This window comes from Scyliorhinus torazame, chromosome 7, assembly GCF_047496885.1.
Source record: "Scyliorhinus torazame isolate Kashiwa2021f chromosome 7, sScyTor2.1, whole genome shotgun sequence".
Taxonomy (NCBI): Eukaryota; Metazoa; Chordata; class Chondrichthyes; order Carcharhiniformes; family Scyliorhinidae; genus Scyliorhinus; species Scyliorhinus torazame.
The window spans coordinates 117992986-118004152 of NC_092713.1; the positions used below are offsets into that span (position 1 = coordinate 117992986).

The 11167-nt window shown below is 44.7% G+C and overlaps 1 protein-coding gene across 1 annotated transcript in view; it reads left to right on the forward strand.

Annotated features, from left to right (window-relative positions):
* dph5 (diphthamide biosynthesis 5) overlaps window positions 1–10173 on the forward strand; it is a 139255-nt gene extending 129082 nt beyond the window's left edge. Inside the window, exon 7 of the mRNA XM_072511365.1 lies at window positions 9902–10173. Within this exon, the coding sequence (XP_072367466.1) occupies window positions 9902–10137 (236 nt within the window). The 3' untranslated portion in view covers window positions 10138–10173. The remainder of the gene's footprint in view (window positions 1–9901) is intronic.
* Window positions 10174–11167: the final 994 nt, after the last annotated feature.

Below are 11167 nucleotides of genomic sequence, written 5' to 3' on the forward strand. Positions count from 1 at the left end.
CACATATCCCTAAACTCATCATTAGCAAATTCCCCCCCATTGTCCGTAAGGAATTTTACCGGTGGTCCCATTCCTGTCCCTATCCATTTTTCCACGATTTGATCCAGAATTACTCTCTTTTCTTTACTTCGTACAATCGTTGATTGACTAAATCTGGTTGCTAAATCTACAAAATGCAAAATAAATATATTATTTGCTTTATCCCAGATCTTAAGGTCCATGGCCACAATGTGGTTAAAATCCCTGGCCAAAGGTAGGGTTACTATCGGTCGTGCTGGTGTCCTTCTGTACTTCCTACAAACTTCACAGTGGTCACTAACCTGTTCTATCAGTTTAGTATAGTCGTCATCCCTTACCCCTGCATTCTTTAATAAATTTTTCAGCCTCCGAGGAGACGGATGTGCAAATTGCCTATGCAGTTTTAATACCACAAGCTTTTTATCAGCTAAAGTCCCATTTTCAACTGCCATTAACACATCCTTAACACTCTACTTGAAAAATTATTTGTCAGTAATGGAATACAATAGTGCCCTGACTGTGTAAATTGTAAGTCCACAGTCTTTCCAAAAACTGTTGCCTTATCCTGTTCCATATCCAGTTTCATGTGTGCTTTCTTCAACGATGATCTGCTCAGAAGCAAAGGTATCTCACTTGATACAGCATCCGTGCTAATGAAATGATTCACTCCGGCAATATTGCAAGGGATCACCACTCTTTTCAGCGACTTCAGAGTATTATCATCCCCAAACCTGAAACTTGTGGAACTTTCAAATTCCTTAACCTTGTTATGATTTTCAGCATTCAAAGAGTCCAGGTAACATTTTAACCAGTCAATTCCACACACCGTAGATGTGCAGCCACTGTCCAATACAGCACAGTTGAAGGATTCTGCAACCAACACCCTCATTACCGGCATAAAAAAGCTTGTCAATAGGACAATGCCTTTTTCCTCTTCTGATTCTTCCGTGTCATGTGTCGCTTCAAACACTCTATCATAACGAGTTGGACAGTTGAAAGCATAATGGTATTGAGAGTCACATCGAAAACATCGATTTATCATGCCCATTGCATTTCTGGGGTTCATCTTCCTATTGTAGGTTCTAACTGGGTTTCTGTCTTCATTATTTCCTTCTCTCGGTCTCCGTCGATAGTCTTGAGCCCTGTTCGTAGCCATACGATTTTGCCATCCTGTTACTAGTGTATCTTTCATATTCTGCCTTATTGCAGGCTGACCTATTTGGGTCATCAGAGCCATCGGAATCGAATGTTTCCCCAGAAACTTTTGTAAAGCTTTTGTCATCTGTTCGAATAAGATATCCTTATCAGTAAACTGAACTCCTGTCAAAACCAGGAGCCTATCCATGTTGCTCACTCTAGCACAGTCAAGTAATTTAAAGGCCAACACAGACTGTGGAAATTCCAGATTGTGTTTCTGCAGCCTTTTATATAGTCTGCCAAATTCCATTATATAGTCTTCCATGGAGATATCCTCCATTTTCCTGAACTTATAAAAATCCGACCATGCTTCATACGCACTTAACAAGTCATCTTTCTTATAAATCTTATCCATATAATGTAATAAAGTCTCCAGACCGTCTTCTGAGTCTAACTCCTCCAATTCCAGCTCAGAAAGCACTTTGTTTCGGATTTTACTGCCATATGGTAGCGAAAGAGCCAATGCCATACCTTGTTTTCTCTTTCCCAAAGCAGTTACTTTAGTCCACATAACTACTGCACTTCTCGTACAATTCCCTTTCAGAAAATAAGGGAGGATAGTCATATCCAGCCATCTTTATCCTGGGTTCAGCCATGAATCATTTTTTTTTTCCCCCTTCTCACTCTCCTTGGTTTGATCAGGAAAAGTTGTATCTTTCAAACCTTCACATTTGCACAGGAACCATCCTCTGCTACCATTGTTAGACGTTTTAGTTGCTGTGAAATGAATAGTCTCAAGTTCTTGTTCCTTTTCACCAAAACACCATTTATTTCACTTCCACAGCCTCTGCACAAAACTCTTAACAACACACCACCTGACAGAGGCCACCTGAAGCCCCTTTACATATCAGTGTCAATTAATGGATACTTAACATAAATGAGACAACTAATTGCAATGTCTCTTAACCCATTACTTAACACCATAGGATTATGGAACAAATGATGGAAGGCATTGAAGGTGTTCGCGTCTATGTCGACGACATAATCATTTGGTCCACCACCCCGCAGGAGCATGTTAGTCACCTCCAGCGCGTATTCAAACGTATACGTGAGCATGGCCTCCGCCTCAACAGGGCCAAATGGTCTTTTGGTCAGACGGAACTCAAGTTCCTCGGGGACCACAACTCCCAGTTGGGTGTGCAGCCGGATGCGGACAAAGTAGCTGCTGTCACAGCTATGAAAACACCAGAGGGCAAGAAGGCGGTCCTCCGATTTCTGGGCATGGTAAATTTTTAGGGAAGTTCATCCCTAACCTCGCCTCTCATACCACGGCTCTCAGGAACCTGGTCAGGAAGATGACAGACTTCCAATGGCTCCCTGCCCACGAACGCGAATGGAGAAAACTCAAAACAAAACTCACCAAGTCCCCGGTCTTAGCTTTCTTTGATCCAGCAAAGGAGACCAAAATTTCGACCGATGCCAGCCAATCCGGCATTGGGGCAGTGCTCCTTCAACGTGATGAGGCCTCATCATGGGCCCCCGTTGCATACGCGTCACGTGCCATGACCCCCACGGAGCAGCGCTACGCGCAGATAGAAAAGGAGTGCCTGGGCCTTCTGACCGCTGTGGTTACGTTTAACGATTATGTCTACGGACTTCCTCAATTCACCGTCGAGACCGACCATCGCCCGCTGGCCAATATAATACAGAAAGACTTGAACGACATGACGCCTCGCCTCCAGCGCATTCTTCTCAAGCTCCGGCGATATGACTTCCAGTTGGTAAACACCCCAGGCAAAGACCTCATTATTGCTGACGCTCTCTCCAGGGCAGTCAACACTCCATGTGACCCAGCGGGATTTGTCTGCCAGGTTGAAGCCCATGTGGCATTCGCGGCCTCCAATCTACCTGCCACGGATGAACGCTTCGTCCAAATTCGCCACGTGACGGCGGCTGACCCTTTGCTACAGCGTGTCATGCGCCACCTAACAGACGGGTGGCTTGTTGCTAACTTTTGGTTGGTTCAATTGGCTCTGTTTTATAACCTTTGCTCTAGAGTCGCCAGGTATCTTTATAATACCGCCACGAGGTTCAAGTTCAAGTAATGATCAATAACTCAATACACCGATTAGTAAGATTCAAATCAAAGCACATTTATTGCACACAGTAATCGCTACTCATGCGCAAATTCTACTTCTAAGCTACTTCTACAACTAACAGGCCTATACTCAGCTTCGGTCTGGCCCACCAGGTCAGGGGAACAAATGGCCTTTCGTTCGGGTTCTGAGTCTGCGGGATTCGAAGTTGGTATGGACTGGTAGCTAGGAGCGCCTATCTCGTAGCGAGCGTCGACTTAAGACTTACTGGATATCGGCGGCAGCTGCACCGGTCACGGTCAAGGTTGGTTCGCGTTGCTGAGTGACCCGGTCAAGAAGAATGATTCGAACTTGGGGGCTTAACTTTATATCCCCAGGGGCTTCTCGCCTTTCGGGGCGGACCCTGTACCTGGTTCCAAGTGATTGGACTTTGTTCCAATCGCTTGGTTCGATTTCTCCAATACTGGAACGGTTCCCTGATCGATGGGCGGTCTTGAAGTGTCCATTGACCTCTTTTGTGTTGGCTCCTGCTGGCGCCGGTGAGTCTGGCTTAGCTTTGTTTGTCCCAAATGTTGCGATTGTTCCCGGTGATCGCTTATTAGTATGTAGATGGCTGCTACATTATTATGCAAATGGCTGCTTGTATCAATGCTGTCTGGGCTTTTGCAGAGTTTAATACACAGTAACTTGCACCTGCTGGTTTCTTCCTGTGTTGGCTGAATGTCCCTGCAGCCTTTGCTGTTCTCCATTTTACATCGGGAGTTGGCCAACCCAGGTGGCTACAGGCTCAAGGGCGAATGCCCTCAGTTCTATAATGTCAGAGATGATCTGGCGGTAGTAGACAGGGTTCTTCTAAAACTGGACCGCATTGTCATCCCGCATAGAATGCGCCAGCTCGTCCTGGAACAACTACACGAGGGCCACCTTGGCGTGGAAAAGTGCCGCCAACGGGCCCGAGAGGCAGTGTACTGGCCCAGCATTAATGAGGACATAGCCAACACAGTGCTCAGCTGCCCCACTTGTCAGCGCTTGCAGCCGACCCAACCACGTGAGACCCTGCAACCCCATGAGTTGGTCACGTCACCATGGACCAAGGTGGGCATCGACCTGTTCCACGCGCTGGGTAGAGACTATGTCCTGGACTACTTTTTGAATTACCCGGAGGTGATAGGGTTGCACGATATCACCTCGTCTGCAGTCATTCGTGCCTGTAGGGAAACCTTTGCTCGACATGGTATCCTGCTCAAGGTTATGTCGGACAATGGCCCCTGCTTCGCCAGCCAGGAATGGTCCAACTTTGCCAGGCGGTACAATTTTGCCCATGTGACATCCAGTCCCCTGCACCCCCAAACCAACGGCAAAGAGGAGAAGGGAGTACATATAGTCAAACGGCTCCTCTGCAAGGCTGCCGATGCTGGGTCCGATTTCTACCTTGCCTTGCTGGCCTGTCGCTCCGCCCCACTGTCCACTGGCCTGTCGCCAGCCCAGTTGCTCATGGGTCGTACCCTGAGGATGACGGTGCCGTCCATTCATGTCCCAGACCTCGACCACGTTCCTGTCCTTCGCCAGATGCAGCTGTCTCGTGCACAGCACAAGGCGGCTCATGACTCCTGTGCAGCTGATCTCCCTGCTCTGGCTCCAGGTGACAACGTCCGCATCCATCTTCTGGATGGTGGCTGGTCTGCAACCGCTGTTGTCCTCGGCAGGTGGCCCCCTGCTCGTTCCTGGTTCGTCTACCGGATGGCTCCATTCGGCGCCGCAATCGACACGCCCTGCGTCTCGGTCCACGCTCGCTACGTGATCCTCCACTGTCGCCTCGCCCTCCTGCTGACCCTACCACGGACTATGCAGAAATCCCTGTCACTCTGCATCCCCCTGACTCTGACGCAGTCCAGCCCGCTCCTGAACCGGCGGCTCTCGACCCACCCTTGAGGAGGTCAACCAGAATTTGTCGCCCATCTCAGAGACTTACTTTATGGACTTTGCAGACTTATAGACTTTCTGAATTGTTTCGTTGCTTTGTTTGATCGTTTACCTGGTTTGTATATAGTGTTCATCTCGTTACTCTTGTTGCATACTGCTTCTCTGCATCAGGCACCTTCCCATGTAAATAGCTTAGTTCTCATGTACGTAGTCCTGTAAATATGTCTTCACACCCCACACGTAGTTAGGAACATTCTCACCATACACTTATTTATTGACACACGTATACATTCCTTCATAAAAGGAGGGATGTCATAATATACACCAGTATATCATGGTGCAGATACACATACACTGATGGAAACACAGCGGGACCAATCAACACACACAACACCGCAGCCAATCACCAGTTAGAGCACACGCGCTGTAAAGACAAGGGGCATCAGAGTTCCCGCTCATTTGAGCTGCAGCCTCCTAGTAGGACAGAGCTCACAGCCTGCAGCACAGACCTTCACCATGTGCTGAGTGCATAGACTGGTTGGGTCTTTAGTTCAATCTAATATCGTGTTAACCCACAGTGAAAGTATGTTCAACAGTTTCTGACTTAATAAAATAGTGTTGCACTATTTTAAGTGTTGGTGGCCTGTATGTGTTCCACGGATCCAGAGCACCCAAGACATCACACACCAGCTTAAAGTCACTACTGTTATTAGTTTTAAATCACCAGGATCGATTTACAGTCTTTAGATTACAGAGAGAGATTCATACACCTTCTGGCTGTGACTGCAGCTATCCAGCTCTGAAAACGAAACTAAAACACACCCTGCAGTCTGCTCAAAAACGAAAGTAAAAAGCTGACAGACAGCCCAGCTCCACCCACTCTCTGACATCACTGCAGTAATGAACACCCAGTTCTTAAAGGTACTCTCACTACAGATATATATGTACACACCCATTTATAATTACCCATTTCTTAAAGGTACTCTCACGTGACAGATGTGGTCTGCAGGGGTTAGGCTGGTGGGTTGGGGGGGGGGGTGGTTGTGGATAGTTTTGGTGCCCATTTGATGAGGTTAAAGGGTTGTTTTTGGTGTTTTCATACGGAAGCCACCTTGCATGTGGCCACTCAGCTCATGGCCGTCACCTAAGTCAGAGACAACCTTGGATCAATGATAGCACTCTACCCCTGATCAGAGGTCGTGGCCCGAGCGTCAGAAGTTCATGGGTTCATACTCCATTCCTGAGATAAAGAGCAGAATGTTAACAGCTGAGCCAAGATGGGGGGGGGGGGGTCAAATTCCCCCCAAATATGCTGACATATCAGAAACATGATTTCAGTCCACCCACTCCTGGGTTTCATGAGTGCGTGTTCTAAGGTGTTAGGACAGTCATTTAACTACTTAAATAATCGAGGATGGTACACTGGTGCAGTGGTTAGCACTGCTGCCTCACAGAGCCGAGGACCTGGGTTTGATACCGGCCCTGGGTCACTGCCCGTGGGTCACTAATTCCATTAGTACAACTTCGGCAAACAATATCCATGGCTGGAATGAATTATGATCTTCCTTTTCTGTTATTTTAATTGTACCTCCAGCCCAAAGTGTAGCTGCCTTTCCAACCAGGACTTATTACAAACATTACTGCAGCACACCCTAACCCAAGCTTCTAACCATTATTGCACCAGCTACATACAATATATATCTGAAATTCCTACATTCATCACAACAGCTATCCTAAACCTTAAGATACTATGAACATTTTTCTTTAAATGACCCTCCTATGAATACTTGGTCCACTTGAAATTCTTTCATTTCCCAGAATCAGAACCAGCAATGCCTCTTTTCTCACTGAGCTGGAAACATACGGATCAAGGAAATTCTCCTGACTACACTTCAGAAACATTTTCCCTTCTCTGCCTTTGCACTATTACTATTCTAACTTATATTAGAATAATTACAGGCCTGCACAATTACTACTCTAATTATTCCGAGTTACATGAATTTGAACTATTTCTTCTCAGTGGCTACTCCTTTCTTTTAGAAAGCAGACTTGTTGAGATTGGTCCTCATCCTGTCTGCTTATTTATAAACATTCATGCATTCCATCAGTAACCAGCGTTTTGCTGAATTGTGACCACACTGTGTGCCTGCCATCCTCCTGAATTTCTTTATAAATTGGGACAATGAAAATTATCCTTGTGGATATCAGCAACTCTTTGGTCAATAGTTTGTCATCACAATCATTTTTTAATTGTTTCATTGGGTTTACAGCAACCTCGAGGGTAATTTTTTTCTCGTTCTCAGTGAAAATACGCTCATGATTTCATGGCTTAGGGGTCAAAGATATTTCCTGACATGGCCCAGGTAGTATTATCAATACCAGCATGCACCAGTATCTCACTTTAATATTACACACCTCCAAATAGTCTACAGATATAACTAAAGTATGGAAGGCTGTAATATCTATAATTTTATTGTTGATTGTCGTTCTTTCAGATGGACATGTAATTTTCACAAGTCAAATTTTAGAATTTACTGGTGCCCCAAGATGATGATGTCCCATCAAACCCAGAACCAATCAAATTTACACAACCTGTGCTAAGGACTCTATGTGAATTAGTTTAGATAATCCGTTTCTAAAACTGCCCCGACTCAATGCAGTAAATCATAAACAGTTTGGAAAGTGCTCATCAAGGTACGGTAAAGTTGCCATAGTCCCAGATGATGATAGGCTGCTTTTCCCTTTGAGGGGGAGAGCTGTCTGGTGGTGATTTAACCTGAGGATCACCACACCTCAGGCGAGGGGCAAGGTTGAGAAGGCAGGGCGGGCCTTCATGAATAACCTCAGCCAGTATGGGAATTGGATCTGCGCTGCTGGTCTTGCTCAGCATCACGAACCAGCTGGATGAATGAAGGCAATTTTTTGGGGCATTGCAGAGGGATTGTTTTTTTTAAAAATATTTTATTGAAAATTTTTGGCCAACCATCACAGTACATTGTGTATCCTTTACACAGTAATATAACAATATAAATAACAATGGCCAGTTTTATAAACAAGAAATAAATAATATATGAACAAAAACAAAACTAAATGGCAACTGCCTTGTCCCAGATAAATATTCTCCAAAAATATGTTTTAACAGTCCAATATACAATTATCTATAACAACAACCTATACATATTATACTTATATATTAACATCCCTGAGAATCCCTCTAGTTCCTCTTCCCCCCCCCCCCCCCCCCCCCCCCCCCCGGGCTGCTGCTGCTGTCTTCTTTTCCATTCCCTCTATCTTTCTGTGAGGTATTCGACGAACGGTTGCCACCGCCTGGTGAACCCTTGAGCCGATCCCCTTAGGACGAACTTAATCTGTTCCAGCTTTATAAACCCTGCCATGTCATTTATCCAGGTCTCCACACCCGGGGGCTTGCAGAGGGATTGTTAAGTGTTTGCCCTATGCTTTACCTGATGTAAGAATGCTTAATGCCGATAATAAGAAACAAAAGGTGGAAAAGTGTTCAATATCCCAAAACCAACAAAGCTCACCTTGATTAAAAAGAAAGAACCCCCACTTACAGAGCATCGCAGGATATTCAAAAGTGTTTCACACCCTTTTAATGTACAGCCGCTGTTATTGTGACTCGCATAAAGATCAGCAAAAAGTCTGCACTACATGTAGATACTTCAGAGGTTCCAAGTTAACTCTAAAGATATTTTGAGCGGGGAGGTATCTTTTCCTTCTGTTTCAGCCTTTTCTCTACTGAAAATGTTGACTTCTTGATCAAATCTGGATCCACAGGCACAAAGCATTCTTCATTGATTTACCCAAGTGATCAAATTTATGTGTCTTCACTTAGTGTTGGTAGGGTATTTGAATTATTAACTAGAAAGCTGGCGGAATTGAACTTTGCTCGAATGGTCGTACCTGAGCTGTTCAGGGTAGTGGAGGGATATCCTTTGTCCGCAAGCAGCCATCATCTTACATTCTAGAAAGGTGGAACGGTGGGGATGGTTGAAAGCTATGGGATGAAAGTCTTCTCCCAGCTCCCTGTGAAAGTGGCATTGACAAAACTTTCAGACAGAGAGATGAATAATATGTCCCTTATAGCATCCTGGCAAAGGTTAAAGGCAAGAATGTTAAAGATGGTGATGTCTTTGACATCTATTGGCAAAGCATGACAACCTGGCCTGACAGGCAGCAAATCTGATGTCAGAAATCAGCGGCTGCATCTCCATCATGCACTTTCCCACATGAGCAGAAAAAGAAAATGACAAGCTTTAAGATCCTTTGTAAATAAGATAAGTGCACAGTGTCCTTTGAATCTCGTGCCTGTACTTGACTTCATGTTTAAATACTTATGCAGCCCACCTCTGAAATTAATCCATTTGGGGTTTTACTCAGCAGGTTGATTCTTGGGCAGGACAGTCCAATTCTTCTAGTTTAAAAGCTTGTTACAGACTTAATACAAACTTAGTTGCTTGTATTAATGAGGTGTCTGCCTGCTTCTGGCCAGTGCTTCTGTCACCTAAAAGAGAAACTCAACAACATTGAGCAGAATCAGACATTATGTACACTAACACTACTTTAATAACACAATCGCCAAATTCACACTGGGCAGATTGGGTTAAAATCATTGGCCTGAAATTCAGTCTTGTTAACTGGTGAATATAGATAATGCCTTTGACATGTCCAAATGTGTGAAGCTGTTTTGTCTTTCTGTTATGTAGCATTGACTGAAGAGACCCTCTGTGTTGGACTGGCCAGAGTGGGTGCCAATGATCAGAAAATCGCAGTTGCAACCCTACAGCAAATGGCGAAGGAGGATCTAGGTGGCCCTTTGCATTCCCTGATCATCACAGGCCACATGCATCCTATGGAAATAGAGATGCTTAAAATGTTTGCTGTGGACAATTCAAGTTTTAATAAACTTAGAACACTCGATGGATCAACATATTACTCATAGCAAAAAATAAAATGCAATTTTAGTCTTTGTTTTCAATTTTTGTGCTTCCTTGGAAGTGAAGGAAAAACTGGAGTGTCTGATGAGAGAAGTGATGAAGAGTCAACTGGCCTGTTATCTCTACAGATGTTGACTGACCTGAATGTTTCAGGCACCTGCAGTTTATTTTGCTGTTTATAAAAATGAATCCCATATACATTAATTTTGAAAATTATAAGAAGTTGTAGTGGCTTCAATATTTATACTAAAAACAGTTAATCAATGTCCATTAGCATAGAATCATAGCATGGTTACAGCACAGAAGGAGGCCATTCAATCTGTTGTCTGTGCTGGCTCACTGAAGTAGCATTCTACCTAGTGCCACTCCCCTGCCTTTTCCTTGTAGCTCTGCAATTCTTTCCTTTTCAGATAATGTGACATTTGCGAACCTCAATTGATACTGCCACCACCACACTCTCAAGCAGTCCTTCCAGAACCTAACCACTTGCTGCATGAATATGCTTTTCTTCAGATAACCATTATTTATTTTGCTAATCACCTTAAATCAGTGCCCTCTGGTTCTCGGCCCTTCCACAGATGGTAATAGTTTTCCATCTGCTCAATCCAGATCCCTCATAATTTCAAACACTTCCATCAAATCTCCTCTCAAAAGGGCAACACGGTAGCACAGTGGTTAACACTGTTGCTTCACAGCTCCAGGGTCCCAGGTTTAATTCCCAGCTTGGGTCACTATCTGTGTGGAGTCTGCACGTTCTCCCTGTGTCTGCGTGGGTTTCCTCTGGGTGCTCTGGTTTCCTCCCACAAGTCCCGAAAGATGTGCTTTTTAGGTGAGTTGGACATTCTGAACTCTCCCTCTGTGTACCCGAACAGGCACCGGAATGTGGCAACTAGGGTCTTTTCACAGTAACTTCATTGCAGTGTTAATGTAAGCCTACTTGTGACAATAAAGATTATTAATATTATTAGCTTTATCCAAGGAGAACAGGCCAGACTTCTCCAATCTTTCTACATAACTAAAGTTCCTCATCCTTGG